The sequence below is a fragment of the Aythya marila genome (assembly GCF_965140915.1).
Source record: "Aythya marila genome assembly, chromosome: 8".
NCBI lineage: Eukaryota > Metazoa > Chordata > Aves > Anseriformes > Anatidae > Aythya > Aythya marila.
In genome coordinates, this window is record NC_139049.1 from 10,382,796 (window position 1) to 10,398,125 (window position 15,330).

Genomic DNA, 15,330 nt, shown 5'->3' on the forward strand with positions numbered 1-15,330 from the left:
CCCGGGGAAAGGACAGAGTCCCCTCTGCCTTCCGCAGCAGGGAGCGGGGAACGGCTCCGACTGGAGGCATTATTACAACCCAGCCATATATACAGATAAACCCTAACGGCAAGTAGCCGGCTCCAAAGCAGAGACCCAGCGTGCCACAAAACGAGCGTTTTGGGAACTGAACCTTGTTATAAAAACGTCAGCAGGAGCCAGGTACTCGACCAAAAAAAAACCAAAAAAGGGTCTTTTGGCAGGTCTCAGTGCTCTGTTAGAGCTGGCTACTTGCCGCCGCCTCCTTGGAGGAAAAACAACTTCAAAGCTATATACAGATATCTCACTTAAGTTACACAGCAGTTTGCTTATCCCGCAGCCGGCTCCATCAATGTCTCGGCTGCCCCATCAGGTGTGGTACTTCAGGACTATGGGAACTGGAAAAAAAAACAACAGAGAAACAAGCTCTCAGCCACGCCGAGCGGCACCAGAAAGACAACCCTTCCCCTCCACAGTGACAACCGGCGAGCAGCCACAAGGGAAAGTGTGTTTCCAAGCTCAAACCAATGCAATCTGCTGCTTGCATACACGCTAGACAAAATTTCCTGCCACCTTCGTCTCCTTCCAGCTTTCCAGAATTAAACCAGATGGGATTTTCCATCAGTCTCCCTCCCTCTCCGGTGCTTGACCCTGCTGCCAGCTCTGCCTCTCCTGCTTCTACCTGTGGCAGCAGGGCAACAGGCCAGGGGGCTTTGCTGAAGGGCAGCAAAAGAACTGTTAGAGAGCAGCCCCCAGAGAGAATTAATACAAAAATAAAATAAACCCACTGGCACAAGCCCATAAACCACCCCTGCCAGCCCTCTGTCAGAGCAACACTGGCTTTCTGTGGTAAGTCAGGTGGGATCAGCTTGAGCCTGCTCCTCTGCATGCAGGGGTAAGCCTTGTAGAAGAGAAGCGCGGTGTGGGCTACGCGTGCTGCTTGTGGCTGCTACACAGAGTGAAGAATTTCAGCGCCAGACACGGCTGGAGTGACCCGAAACTACTCACTGATGATCACGAGCAGGAGGACAACCACCACCAGCGCTATGATCGCCTTCATCTGCAAGAGGAACACGGAGGCGTGTTACAAGTGGCACCCTACGTAGCTCCTGCACCTTCCCAGCTAGAAAAGTGCTTCTGTTTAGTTTTTGTTCTTATTGTGTTTTATTTTTAAACTCTTGGCTTCTCTGTCACCTACCAGGGGAGGGCAGGCAACCAGCCCTCCACCTGGAGTGTAGATGATCCCTCACAGAAGAGAGGCCCCACCAGGGCCAGCTCAGGAGGGAGGATGGCTTCAAAACATCTTGCGAAGAGCTCTGCATCTCACACCCTTCCACACCTCAAAGGGAGAGTGCCCAGCCTGGCTGAGTGAACCCCAAGTTCTCCACGGAGCAAGCACGGGAGATGCCTCCAGCTGGCTCCTGTACCAGCAGCACCACCTCCAGGGGTGCCTCCAGGACCCTCATCCTGCAGCGTTCACACTTACAGACAGATCTATAGGGCAGGTGCTCCCTCTAGCTTAAATTGCTCCCTTGTGTTTCCACCACGCAGTGACCCCGTCGTTTGGCCCCGGGCCAGAGGACCCGCATGAAGAAAACCACTCCAGCTCTCGCTCACCTTGCAGCCTCGCCACCACATCTGCCTCCGGAGCTGCTTGGCTCTGTTGCTAAAAGCTGTGGCGTTGTCCGATAAGCTTTCTGCGGAAGGAGAGAAGAGAGGCGACTGAGCAGCGCGCACAGAGCCCCCGCTCATCCCAACAGCTCCACTTTAGCTTCAAGCAACGAACTTGGCAAGAAGGGAGAAGCCCAACCACAGCGTGATTCACCCAAAGCCACAGCAGACGCCAACGCGCCGCCCCTCGCTAGAGAGCGCACGCAGACCGGAGGCCCCACTGAGCCCCCTTTGTGCTGCCTCTGCCCTCTGAGGACAGGAATTCCCTGTGCGAGGCAGCAAACGGGCGGACAGCTGAACGCTCAGGGCCAACGGGGGACAGACTGAGCCACGCCAGCGCGAAGGACCGACTAGGTCACGGCACCCAAACGCCTCTGAACTAAAACCTCGGCACTTCCATGCCTAAAGCTCTTAGGAGGCTGCCTCCGCATCGCTGCAGCGACAATGAGCCCAGAGGGGAGCCAGGATGGCTGAGCACCAGCTGGCTGCGGGAGGAGGCCAAGGAGTAGGTAAAGTGACAAGAGGAGGGAGCAGTTCCTCAGGGTGGTTAGACCCTCAGGCTGCTGAGTGACCACAGCAGGGTGAGGGGCTGACTGACGGACACCGGTCAGCGTGGACTGGGGCTGTGCACAGCAGCAGAAGGTGGAAAGAGGAAAATGTAGGAAAAGTTAAGTTAAATCTGCAGCCCGAGGCATAAATACAAGCCCAGGTCCATCACTGGGCACCTGGTTGTGAGATGAAAGCACGGAGCCCGGCCCAGCAGTGGGGAAGAGATACAGGGAAAAGGACAGACAGACAGCAAAGCTGCACATAGCGTCGCACCTGATTTATCCTGCAGGTCGTCCAGCCGCTCGCCTCTTTCGATCACCTTGGTGATGTTCTCCTGCATGACATCGATGACTTCGTCCACCTGGTTCTGGACACTAGAGCAGAGCAAAGCAAAGCCGAGGCAGCGTGAGGGGCAGGCAGCGAGCACCTCCAGCTGCACGCTGCAGCTCCGACCCTCGCTCCGAGCTGCACAGGTGAGCTCAGTGGCAAAAAAAAAAAAAAAATCAAAGGGACAATGGTGGAGGGAGGCTGAGGGGGTGCTGAGAAAGTTTGAGAAGAGGAAGGCAGGAGAAAGGCATGGCATCGTGTGGGGTGCGTGTCTGGGAATCCCAGGTAGGGCAGGGAATGCAAAGGGCTCTAAGGGAACGCTGAAAAGTCAGCAGAAGTGGGGCACCCTCCCGTCACGGGCAGGCACGGCGATCAAACACACGATGTGAGCAGGAACCACCGTCACAAGCACGCATCTGCCTGGGGATTTAAACTGAATGGCTTTAATGCAGCGTGAGGACATCACAGAACTTCCTAACCAGAGCACCGGGAGCCTTTCACACACAAACGCAGGAGGAAAAGGCACGGATGGGTGTGGGCGGGCACCTTTGCTGTAGAGGAGTTCACACCGAAGTGGAAAAAAAACATCCCACCTTATCTTCCCAAACCCCACAGAAGCCAGCACCGCACCTTTGTTAAATAACTCGGAGTGGAATCAAAGCAAGGTGCACTCCCCCGCGCTGGGAGCCGAGCTGCAAAATGAAAATCCACTCTGCCAGGGGCCTCGAGAGGACAGGAAAGAAATTGCCGATATGAACTGAAGCAACTTATTAGAATCCATCTTCTCATGGGTTACGCAACTCTGTGGGTAGTCGTTTCAGTGAACAGTAGCCTAAATCACACCCGCAGGGTTATTATAAATGTATTTATTCACTCCATAAAAAAGCTGCATTGGTAAGAGAGACAAATTCTCCTGGTGGAAAAATACTGCTACGGGCTGGTTTGTATTTTGGAACTAAATACACTTTTATTTTCCTGGAGATAGAAATAAGAAATTTCTTGGGGCCCTGGGGAGACAATGGGGTATGTCCGAGACATACCGATCTCAGAAAGTAAGTGGCAACAGCGACGTCTTGGAGGCAACACCACACACAAGGCAACGAGACTGAAATGGCTCCAGGCCACTCGCCCTGCAGGAAGTCTTACGTTCAGCTTCGTAGCGTGCACTGATTTAAAAACAACGAAGCACTTCAAAGATATCAAAATATATATCAAAATGTGTATTTGTCCTTGGTGTCCCCAAGGGGAAGGACTGCCCCCACATCATCATTTGCACCCACGCTCTCCAACTCCCCGAATTATCCCATTTCCATATTCCTCTTTGGACCCACTGAAAACCTTCTCCTGCCCATTGGCATCATTTTGATAGAAAATTCAAAGACGTTATTTGCCAAAATAGTTGTTTTTTTTTTGTTTGTTTGTTTTTTACAGCTGCAGACCCAGCCCCACCACGTGCAGAGCCATCATCGTGCAGCACGTAGCCTCGCAGCACCCGGCAAGAAGAGGACAGCACAACCTGCACCGTGACCTGGGAAAACGGGGCAAAAGAGACCCGGAGCAGCGTGCCCAAAGCTGGTCAGTGAGGCCCTACACAGCCAGGAACAGAGCTCGGGGACAGGGCCCTATCTAATTAGAGGCCACTATGCCTTTAATTAAAAGACACTGAGTTCTGGTTCGCACTGACCTAATTCTCCTGCCTCCCTGACAGCTCGGTGCCTCTTGCTGAGCAGACACTTGTGCCGAGATGCACACATGAGGAGCAGCTGCGACGAGCTATAGTGGCTTCAATGGAAAAGCACACATTCCCTTGGCCTTCCAAAACCAGGAAAGGCACGAAAAGGCTTTTTTCTCCCCATGAAGCTCTACAAAAAGCTGGAAACACAGCAATGCGAGGGGGCTTCCCACCTGAGCATTTCAGGTCAGGCTTTGTAGCGCTGCTGCACTGCAGCTTCTGGAGCGGGAACAGCCAGGCGAGCCCTCAGGAGCCAATTTCTGACTCATCAGCCCTCGTACGGCACACGCCGGGCTCCGGCGGCACACGCAAATCCTTGCTTTCTTTAGGATGCCACAGGAAAGGAACCTGCCTTCCCCGTGCTGCGTCTCTGCATCCGCCTACAGCGCGCAGCAGCAGCCTCTGCCTCGCACACCGGTGGCAGCTGCTCGCCAGGAGTTTGCTATCTGGAGGGGAAAAGGCACAGAAAATCCCCTGAAACCTGCCCCAAACCCACCAGCCTGTTCGGACCCACCACTCATTTTGCAAGGTAAGAAGCAAGCAGCAGAGCTGCGCAGGAGGTGGCACTGAGGACAGGAAGCTCGTGTCACCCTGTCCCCCAAGGGCATCCACCCCACACAGGTCCTGCGCAGCCCCACGGCCCCTTTCTGGGGCAGCAGGTGACCAGGTGGGAAGGAGACGTGCTTCGAGAGGGAATTTTTTTTACTGAGGCAGAGAGGCCAAGTCCCAACTCAGAGCTGCAAGTGACCCTGCTACAGCTCGGGGTGAGAGAGGAAAAGCAGAAACAGCTGCTATCCTAAACAAGCCAGCCTGGCAGGAGCTCTAAGGACTTCACATCAGTTTCACAGGCAGGAGAACACATTTGCAGTATGTAAATGTTTCTAAAAACATTACTGGTTTCAAAATAAGGAGATTTCCTCCCACAACAGATTTTACCAAGCTATTTTGGTTACAGCTACAAGGGGGAGCACGCCAGAGTCCAACGCACATGGGAACGTGCAGTGCCATGCCACCCATGCCCCCGGCCAGCACAGCACAACAGAGGTGCTGCTGCGGCCCCAGGGCACCCCAAAATATTACAGGGGAGCAGGGACAGGTCTGTGACTTAAAGCTGCTCTGCTTTATTGGAGGATGGAGCTCAGGCTCCTACCTCCCAGTACGCACCCCAGCATCCCACCTCTTTTCACTCGAGGTGCTGGAGAAGTGCTGCGCGCCTTCGCTGCCTATCCATAGCCTGGTTACGCAGCCAGCCAGCCCCCGCTACCAGAAATGAGACATTTCACAGATGGGAAGTGCAGAGACAGCAATCAAGGCCTAAACTCTCATAGGTATTTAGATATTTTGCTTCCTTGCAAAGCAGACACATGAGCACCCTGATACCAGTCGCTATCTGATGCGAACGAGAACCCCGGAAAAAGCAGGAAGAGACTGAGGCAGGGGATGAAACTTTGCTCTCCAGGACCCCGCACGGAGCCTCAACCACAAGCTGACAGCCCTTGCTCTCTGCTCTGTCCCACCTGTCACTGCTACAAGAGATGCCTCCCCAGGAAGGGGCTGAAAGATGCACCACCGATGCACTAGCCACGCAGTTCCAACAATTCCCATTAGTTTGGCACGCTTGAGGCTGGAAACTCAAGTTGCATCAAGCAGAAAATATCTTCGTGTTTTCCTTGGCAAGGGAAAAACGAATCCACTAATACACGAAGCACGTTTCCTGTTTGGCTTTGGACACATACATCTCATGTATTGCATTCCTGCCAGATTTCCAAGAGAAATAACGCAGAAGAAATACCTGCCAGGGAAACGAGCAAGACAACAGCACAGACCATCTCCCATGACCCTTCTTCTTACTAACGACTGCAAACATGATGCTTTTAACAAGTGCATCCAGTCGAGGCAGCAAGAAGAGATCCACCAGCACTTAGCTGGGTTTAGGCTCTGCTTCTTTTTGCTTTGCCTGCTCCAGAGAGGGAGAAAGAAGCCTTGCCATTTGGCCACCCTGGGCTAGCTATTGAAAAGCTCGAACTCTCTGGGCCGGTCACGGTGCTGGACCAACAGCCCAGCATTCTTCAGACATCGTAAACAGGCCATGCACAGCCCATGGGCGGGCTGCTCAAGGCTCCTTGTTGTCTCTCCGGTGTCTGCTTGCAGCCAGCATGACACACTCCTATTTTCCATCCCCAGTTGATGCAGGGATATTTATAGCGCGGTGTATTCCAGGGCAAAGCATGCCCAAACACCCCTTATTGTGGCAGTAACCAAGGGGAAAAGGCAACAGGACCCGGAGCCAAGCCCTGCAGATGCTGCAGAGGCAGGAGGAGCCCTCGAGCACGAGGCAGGGCTGCCCGACAGACCTCTGCTGTACTCGACGAGGGGCTGTCAGCACCAAACCGTGCCACAGATCGCTGTTTTCAAGTTGCTTCTTCAAATTCTTCAACACAACCGTGAGGAACAACGTGGTTTACAGGAACATCAGCAGTACACAAGAGGAGGTGGTCTCAGAGAGAGCCTGAGGGACCACAGCGGCCACCAAGTTACCAGGGGAGCTTCCACCCCAACCAAGCAGCTGCTGGGCCAACAGAGCCCAAACTTCCAGACATATAAAATACAAAATAGGGCAAAATTCAGCATGGGGGCACTGTGACGCTGCCTCCTGCCATTACCACTGGCTCTAACTCGTCTCCTTCCCCTGCAAGGTTTGCAGTGTTCCCCAACAAGTCCTTCTGCAGCTGAGCCAGCATCGAGGGGCTCTGCTGCCAGATTCTCCACCCTGACCCAAGCCCACTCGCTGCCAAGGACAGCCAGGAAAAGTTTCCAGTCTTGCCCCTCACATTCGACATGTTCCGCACCTTTGCTCCCATAATCCCGTTTCTTTTTCCTCTGCCCAGTCCTCCATCCCGTTCCCATTCATGCCTGTCTTCACACCTCATTTTCTCCAGCCCTGTACAGCTCCAGCCTCCCTAGCTTTGTCCCGCTACGTCTCAGTTCTCCAGATGCTCAAATTCCTCCTTAAAATGTCGTTTCCTTGCAGTGTTTCAGCAGCAACCCAACTCTCCTTTTCCTCCTCTACCGAAACACGAACAAACTGTGCATCACGACGACACCAGGCACAAATCCATCCCGCACAGGGGCTGGTTTGATCAGAAACTCAACAATAAACCACACCACGAGAAGCAACCACGGCACGCTGCGAGTGCTTATTAAATAAAGCAATCAGCACTGATGAGAGCAGACAACAGACACTGCTTTGTGACAAACCCTCCAGATACTAGAGCCTAGAGAGATGCAGTCAGTTCCCATCCCAAGGCACACATCCCATGCCAGGTCCACCAGACGAGCAGTCTCTGGCTACAGGCAAGCCTCGGACACGCTGTGAAGTGACTGATGCCCACCCAAGAACCCATCAGTTCCTGGGTGAATTCTTCTTTCATTTTTCTCCCCTTACACAGCTGCAGTGCTGCCCCCCGCCTCCTAAAAATCCACTCTTCCCTGCCTCCTGACAACTCCCACAGCCTTTCAGCCCGGCCAAGGCAGCTGGAAGAGAAGAGCTCCCGTTTTCCTCCACTCAGGCAAGACACAAGACCCTCTGCAAACCCCTTCTGGCAGAAAAGGACGAAGGGGCAGGCATTAACCCCCTTCTACAGCTTTTCATCGAGGTGGGACCCCACTCGCACAATCGGAGCGGGCTGCCAAGGACCACATCCAGGTGGCTTCTGAAGATCTTCAAGGAGGGAGACTCCACAGAGTCTCAGGCCCACCTCTGCAGCAGACTCAAAGGCCTCACTAAAGGGCAGCTCAGAGAAAGTCAAACAAGGTAGAGGATCCCAAACACATGGTGCCATCGCAGCCATACTGCTCTCCAGTGACCGTGAATGAACCGTAGGGGCTGAGGATACAAACAGAGGGAGCCAAGGTGAATTTTATAGCTGCATGTCAAGAAAACAACAACAAAAAACCCTGCCCACATGTTTGTGCTAACAAACCTCCCAAACCGAGCTGCTTAGACCCAAATAACTTCGCCTCCTGGACTGAAATGACCCACTCTTCTCCTTCGGTTAGGTATTTAAATGGGAACCCACAACCCTCCAAACTCCTTTATTATGCCACTTCGCTGTGGACTTGTAAAACTCAGAACTCTCCCTAATTACGTCTTATCTTGAAGAACCTAATTTACACTAGCTCCCAATGAGTCATCCCAGCGCTGCACTGGCTTCTTCCTGGCACGAAAAAAAACACAACACCAAACCCTAATGAGGAGCCATTCTGAGGCTGCTCACACAACAACCCAGGCTAATCAGAGCCTGGTCATCAGCCTCTGCCCAGATTTCTGTTCTGGCTCTGCGGAGGCCGGCGAAGGAAACAGCACCACGAGAGCCAGGGGGCTGCGAACAACCCCCCCCTTCCCATCAGGTGCAACCATCGCGTCCCCAGCAGCTAAGGGCACAGCGAACTGGGGCACGGAGCGAGCATCATCCAGGAAATGAGTCGCTCGGAGGAGTCAGCGCTCCCTCCTTCCTTCGTGCACTGCTACAGTCAATAATCCTCCTCCTGCTGTAATGGCTTCCTGTTTGTCCTGCTGCTCCCTGACTCACTGCCCATCTCCCGGTCACCTCTGCCAGGGTTTCACCTGAGGAGGAGAGCAGGAGGCCAGCAGCTGCCTGAAAAAAATGGTCCTTGTGCCTTCCTGACCGCCTGCTCTCTTGAAACATTGAGGAGCAAATTAGAAGATTTAAAAAAAAAAAAAAAAAAAAAAGCGATGAAGCAAGAATGGGGTAGGTAAGGTTAACATTCAGGGTTAATGCTGAAAAAAAAAAAAACAAAAAAACAAACAAAAAATGATAGAAGGGTGGAACAGGTCATCACCAGAATACAGCAAGGGCTTTGGGAACTTGGTTTTGGTGCTGTGATACACTCCTACCCCTCCACCTCTGCTCAGGGGCAGTTCATTGGTAGCTGGAACCAAATGTGAGATGATCCCTAGCTATGGGCAGGTAGGGTGGGAAATTACGACCAGAAGAAGCAAAGCACAAGTCACGTTCCTGTTCAGGGTCACGGAGAAACGCTCTGCTAACAGAGCAGCAGGGGTTTGTAATGCCAGAACCGAGTATTATGTGAGCAACACAGAAGAACAAGAACTCACTGCCTGATCTTGTCATTTCTGGGTCCAAATCTTGATCCGGAAGGCCCCCTCCTGCAGTAGAAAGAGAGCAATAATGATGAAAAATTCAATGAAAACATCAGTAAACCAAAGACTTGAGATATTTATGAGAGAATCAACGCCTTGCAGAGGGAGCATTGTTCTCATGCCTCCCGCCAGCCCCTCCTATGTCACGCAGCGTGTGTGGCACCCCCGGTTTTACACAGGTGACACTTATTAAGTCTTAATTAACGCTTGTTGATAAGGCTCTGAGAGATCACATCAAAGGTTTTGATCACAAAAAAAGTGATCTTGCCACTCAGAAGCCATCAAGCAGCTCTTGGTGTCCAACACCTCCGGCCTCAGAGCGTTCTGGTGCCCGTTCAGCAACTCACAGGAAGAAGTCCTCCTCTTCATCCGAATCTTCTTCCAAAAGGTTCCTCTGCAAACAAAGGAAACAAAACCGTCACCGAGAAGCGTTCGGTGTTTCACACACACACGTTTCCAGGGCGCCACCAGCATGCCCACAAGGTGCAGATCCTAATCCTAAACATCAGTAAGACATCCTATGACACAGAAACAGCTGCTGCGTGCTGGACCCTGCTTTGGGGCATCACAGACCCCAATCTGGAGCCCTTTGGAGCACCACAAACCCCAATGCGCACCCACAGGATAAACCCACCCTGGGTCCCACAAACTTCACCATCCCCTACAACCTCCTGGCGCACCCCAAGCACACCGAACCCAGGTGCACCGCTCGGTTGGAGGTCACCGCTCCTGCTGCCAGCGCTGCCAGCGGCCACAGGGACAATGCCAGCAAACCCCACAGCCCCCACACCCCACAGCAGCCCCCACACCCCATACCCCACACCCCATGGGGACGGGCACCCCACAGCGGGCTCCCCCTTTCCCCTGCCACCCCCAAGCCCCCAACCCAGGCCGCTGTCCCCCCCCTCACCCGCTCGCTCCTGACGGAGCCCGTGAGCTCGTCGTCGTGCAGGTGCCGCTTGAACTTGGGGGGCATGGCTGCCCTCCCTGCCGCCCCCGGGCCCGCCCGCCAAATGGCCGCCACATCGAGCGGCTCGGCCAGCGGCACCGCGCCCTGCCGGCAGCGCGGGGCGGGCGCACGGAGGGGGAGGGGCTACGGAGGATGGGGCGGGGTCACGGTGGGGGCGTGGTCAATGAGGGAGGGGGAGGGGCTAATTGGGGTGGGGGCGTGGCCACGGGGGGGAAATTTCCACCGCCCGCGGGAAAGGCCCGGGAGGGGCGGGTGGTGCCGGCCTTATTTTTATTTTTCTTTTATTTATTTTTTTTTTCCGTATTTTCTTTTTTTCCTTTTTTATTTTTCACTTGTTTTCTTTTTCCTTTTTTTTCTTCTTACCTTTTATCTTTTTTCCTTCTATTTCTCTTTTTTCCCTTTTTCGATTTTTCATTTTTTAATTTTTTTCATTTTTTTCTTTTTTTCATTTTTTCTTTTTTTTTTCATTTTTTCTTTTTTTCATTTTTTCTTTTTTTTCTTTTTTTTTAATTTTTTTTATTGTTATTTTTTCTTTTTTTTTTCTTTTTTCCTTTTATCTTCTCCTTTTTATATTTTTCTTTTTTCTTTCTTCACTTTTTCTTTTTTTCACTTTTTTCCTTTTTTCAAATTTTTTCTTTTTCACATTTTTCCTTTTTTCTCCACTTTTTTTTCATTTTCCTTTTTTTCTCCACTTTTTTTCCACTTTTTTTCCTTTTTTCTACTTTTTTCCTTTTTTTTCACTTTTGTTTTCACTTTTCTTTTTTTTCCACTTATTTCTTTTTTCACGTTCTTCCTTTTTTTCTCTTTTTTCATTTTTTTCTTTTTTCTTTTTTTTCTTTTTTCCCTTTTTTCTTTTTTCTTCTCCTTTTTCCTTTTTTTTCACTTTTTCCTCTTTTCTCTTTTGCCTCTTTTTTCTTTTTTTCACTTTTCTTTTTTCCCTTTTTGATTTCTTTTCTCTTTTTCCCCTTTTCTCTTTTCCTTTTTAATATTTCACCTTTTTTTCCCCTCTCTTTTCCCCCTGTTTTTCCCCCCCCCATTTTCATTTTCTCCCTTTTCCCTTCTGCCTGCTGCCCTCGGGCACCCCTCCATCTCTCACTTCCACATCCCCCCCCACCCTCCCCTCTATTCCTGGCGGCGGCACAAGCCCGAGCCCAATAAACTCCGTAATTAGCGCCAACCACGCAGCACAGCCGCCCTTTGTTTCCCACCCTCCACCCTCTCCGCAGGACCTGGCACACTCCGCACCCCCCGGGGGGGCCGTGGCCGCCCGCACCCCCAGCCCCGCTCCCCGTTGGGATCCCACCGCTGCCGCGGGGGTCCCGCCACCTCCACCCCCGTCCTCGCGGCCGCCCCTGGCACGCGGCCTCCAGCTCAAATATTTTGGCCTCGGCCGCCGCACGCCGCCGGAGCCTCGCCAGCACCCGTGGCGGGGGGGAACCGCGGGGATCTGGAAGCTTCCCTCGCCCCCGTCCCCTCGGCTTTCTATAAAAGCGGGCGGCACACGGGGCGAGCGAGCGGGACGGGACCATGCTGGGCGCTTGGCTGACGCTGCTGCTCGGGGGGAGCCTGGCCCTGGGTGCCCCGGGGGACACGGCCCTTTTCCAGCGCTCCGATGATGCCAGCGGGCGCTGCACCTACACCTTCACGGTGGCCAGCCCCGGCGAGGCCAGTTGCCCCGAGGCCGGCGGGGTGGCCCAGCTGCGAGCCGAGCTGGCCGGGCTGGCCGCCCGCCTGAGCCGCCTGGAGGGGCCGGGGGGCTTCGGGGGCTCGGGGCCGCGGGGAGCGGAGGCGGGGGGAGTCTGGACGCGGGGACCCCAGCAAGCGGCTGCGGGGGGCTGCGAGGAGCTGCTGAGGGATAAGGAGAGGCTGGAGGAGGACAAGAGGAGGCTGGAGAGGGAGAAGGAGGAGCTGAGCAGGAGGCTGGAGAGCAGCACCCAGGAGATCGCCCGGCTCAGGGCTGCGCGCTGCCCACCCGGCGCGGGGGGGCCCGGCCGGGACACCCTGCGTGGCTCCAGCAAAGGTAAGTGCCAGGGATGGGACCCCCACGGGCATCCCATCCCATCCCCTGCCACCCCAAATTCTCACCCCGACATTCTCCCAAGGTGCTGCTCAGGTCCCTTTCCCCACACCCCACCCCGCAGCCCATGCCCCCCACCTGGAGCATGTGCCATGCTCCTGGCCCCCCCTGCACTGTGCTGATCCTCTGTGGGGCTCAGCCACCTGGGAGAACCCCCCCCAAATCCCTAAATCCCCCTCCTCATCCCTAAATCCCCTCCCTGTCCCCACATCCCCATCCCCAAATCCTCTCCTCATCCCCAAATCCCTTTCCCATCCCCATATTCCCCCCCAAATCCCTAAATCCCTTCCCTATCCCCAAATCCCCTCCCTATCCCCAAATCCCCATCCCCAAACCCCCCAATCCCCAAATCCCCTTCCCCAAACCTGGGCTGTTTGTAGCCTCCAGAGCCAGCTCTCCTCACCGCATCAGCACGGGGCGACCCCCAATTTCCCTCTATGGGACATTAAACTCAGGGAGGGGGGGGGCAACGGAGTCAGCAGTGTCCCCACCCCTGGGTCACCGCTGAGCCCCAGCACGGGGCACCAGGCTCCTGCATTTTGGGGCATTTCGGGGGGTGACAGCTCAGCACCGGGGCTCACACCGCCGCCTGCCCCCCCCTGCAGCCCCCAGGTGGGAGCCGGAGCCCCTCGGCTACCAGGAGCTGAAGTCGGAGCGGACGGAGCTCCCCGCGTCCCGGCTGCTGGAGGAGACGGCGCTCGGCCGCCCGCGAGCCGAGGACTCGGGTACTGCCACCGGGGCTGGGCCGGGGGGCAGCGGGGGGGGAAGCCACCGGGTAATTCGGGATATTTGGGGCCGTGGGATGCACGGATCCCCTCACGCTCTGCATGCTCTGCCCTTCCACCCCCTGTCCTAACGCCTCTGTCCCCGCAGACTGCGGCGAGCTGGCGTGGGTCGGGGCGCCGGTGGTGCTGGGCCGGGCGGACTCCATCGCCGGCAAGTACGGGGTGTGGATGAAGGACCCCGAGCCCGTGGCCCCCTTCACGCGGGAGACCACGTGGCGCGTGGACACGGTGGGCACGGAGGTTCGCCAGCTCTTCCAGTACGAGGCGGCCGAGCAGCTGGCCCGGGGCTACCCCGCCAAGGTGCACGTCCTGCCCCGGCCCCTGGAGAGCACCGGGGCCGTGGTGTACCGCGGGGGGCTCTTCTTCCAGCCCCGCCGCTCCCGCGCCCTGGCCCGCTACGACCTGCGGGCTGAGGCCATCTCCGCCGAGAGGGAGCTGCCGGGCGCCGGCTACCACGGGCAGTACCCCTACTCCTGGGGCGGCTACACCGACATCGACCTGGCGGTGGACGAGACGGGGCTGTGGGTGGTGTACAGCACCGATAAGGCCAAGGGGGCCATCGTCCTCTCCAAGCTGGACCCCGAGACGCTGGAGATCCGGCGCACCTGGGAGACCAACATCCGCAAGCAGTCGGTGGCCAACTCCTTCGTCATCTGCGGCACCCTCTACACCGTCAGCAGCTACTCGGCGCCCAACACCACCGTCAACTTCGCCTACGACACGGCCACCGGCACCAGCCGGACCCTCAGCATCCCCTTCGAGAACCGCTTCCAGTACCTCAGCATGGTGGACTACAACCCGGCGGAGCGGCAGCTCTTCGCCTGGGACAGCTACAACATGGTCGCCTACCCCATCCGCCTCTCCCATGAGTGAGCACGGACCGGGGACGCCGAGAGGATGCGCCACGGTCACTCCCGTCCAGGAACGAGCCGGCTCAGCCCCCTCGGTGCCTGCTTCGGCCCCGGGTGGCGGTGGGGACCCCAGGCTGCCCAACCGCCCCGCGGCAGGGCCACCAACGCCTCTGCTGATGCCTCCTGTGAAATCCTGTTGTACTCCAAGGCAGCAAAGAGAATTGAAGTGCTTCTCCGGAGCTCGGCCGAGCCAGCGAAACGCCTCCCACTCCGGGAGGCCAGTGCAAGAGTGGGACCGGTGAGGTGGCCTCTCCAGCTGGGGGCCTCGCCGCCTGCGTCCCCCCCTCCGGAGCCCAGGAGCCTCCACGCTGCCTCTGCTTGCAGCTGGCCTCACCTCGCCGGCGGCTCTCCCACGCTGCTTCCAGAACCTGCGGTTTTAAGTATTTATTGTAGAAAGGCTGTAGGAGGCTTGTTCTCCCCCCAGCTGGGGGGGGGGATGCTCCAATAAACATCGCAACATTAACTCAGAACAAATGTCTAAGTTTCAGCGGTAAACCCTGGAGATTTGCTCAATTAAAAAGATTAAAACGGGCCATGGGGGGCAGGTCTGTGAGTTGGGCTGGCCGATGCGGGGGGACGGGGCAGCTCTTTGGCTGCTGCAGCGCTGGGATTTGTGGCTGCTCACCGAGGGGGTGGCAGCGTTTGGAGCTGGGTGGCCACTGGGACGGGCACCCAGCAGGTCCTGCAGCCAGAAAGGGAAGCAAGGGCTGGAGGGGTGCTTGCCCCCAGCAGTGTAGGGTGGGCTCCTGGCCCCCTCTGATGCTGATCCTCACTGAGTGGTGCTGGTGACCCACTGCCCCCCCCGCCAGCAGCAGGGTGTGGGACCTGTTCTAGAAGGGCAGGGAACAAGGGGATGCCCAGGGTGCGAAGGCAACGCAGGCTTCAACACCAGGCAACACCCTATTCCTGCAGGGCCAGTGAGTTTGGGGGATTTGGGTCCTGCCAAAACGCTGGGACGGGGCAGGAGGGCACTGCTCCGGCTGGCAGGGGGACAGAGGATGGGACATAACCCATCATCACCCGGGCATCCGTGCTTAGTGCCTGTGGGCTGGGGAACGGGGAGGGGGGCTGCGGGTGTGTCCCCACTGCCTGGAGGCTCAGAGCC

General features: G+C 55.9%; 2 protein-coding genes across 2 annotated transcripts; one reads left to right on the forward strand and one right to left on the reverse strand.

The window, feature by feature from the left end:
• Positions 1–6: 6 nt before the first annotated feature.
• VAMP4 (vesicle associated membrane protein 4) lies at positions 7–10,567 on the reverse strand. The gene is made up of 7 exons (XM_082766326.1): positions 10,393–10,567; positions 9,830–9,876; positions 9,438–9,488; positions 2,512–2,612; positions 1,636–1,715; positions 1,027–1,078; positions 7–416 (listed from the first exon to the last, which is right to left on the reverse strand). The coding sequence occupies exons 1-7, from the start codon at positions 10,456–10,458 to the stop codon at positions 388–390; spliced, it is 426 nt and encodes a 141-aa protein (XP_082622452.1). The 5' UTR covers positions 10,459–10,567; the 3' UTR covers positions 7–387.
• Positions 10,568–11,604: 1,037 nt separating this feature from the next.
• On the forward strand, positions 11,605–14,669 carry MYOC (myocilin). Its single transcript, XM_082765826.1, has 3 exons — positions 11,605–12,472; positions 13,135–13,254; positions 13,403–14,669. Exons 1-3 carry the CDS (start codon positions 11,980–11,982, stop codon positions 14,185–14,187), a joined length of 1,398 nt encoding a protein of 465 aa, XP_082621952.1. The 5' UTR covers positions 11,605–11,979; the 3' UTR covers positions 14,188–14,669.
• Positions 14,670–15,330: the final 661 nt, after the last annotated feature.

Bases quoted from the DNA above. Each gene is read 5' to 3' on its own strand.
- MYOC (XM_082765826.1), top strand. From the start codon at position 11,980: ATGCTGGGCGCTTGGCTGACGCTGCTGCTCGGGGGGAGCCTGGCCCTG. The intron at 12,473-13,134 runs GTAAGTGCCAGG...CCCCCCCTGCAG, and splicing joins CCTGCGTGGCTCCAGCAAAG to CCCCCAGGTGGGAGCCGGAG. The intron at 13,255-13,402 runs GTACTGCCACCG...CTGTCCCCGCAG, and splicing joins CCCGCGAGCCGAGGACTCGG to ACTGCGGCGAGCTGGCGTGG.
- VAMP4 (XM_082766326.1), bottom strand. From the start codon at position 10,458: ATGCCCCCCAAGTTCAAGCGGCACCTGCACGACGACGAGCTCACGGGC. The intron at 9,877-10,392 runs GTGAGGGGGGGG...CTTTGTTTGCAG, and splicing joins GCTCCGTCAGGAGCGAGCGG to AGGAACCTTTTGGAAGAAGA. The intron at 1,716-2,511 runs GTGCGACGCTAT...CTCCTTCCGCAG, and splicing joins CGACCTGCAGGATAAATCAG to AAAGCTTATCGGACAACGCC.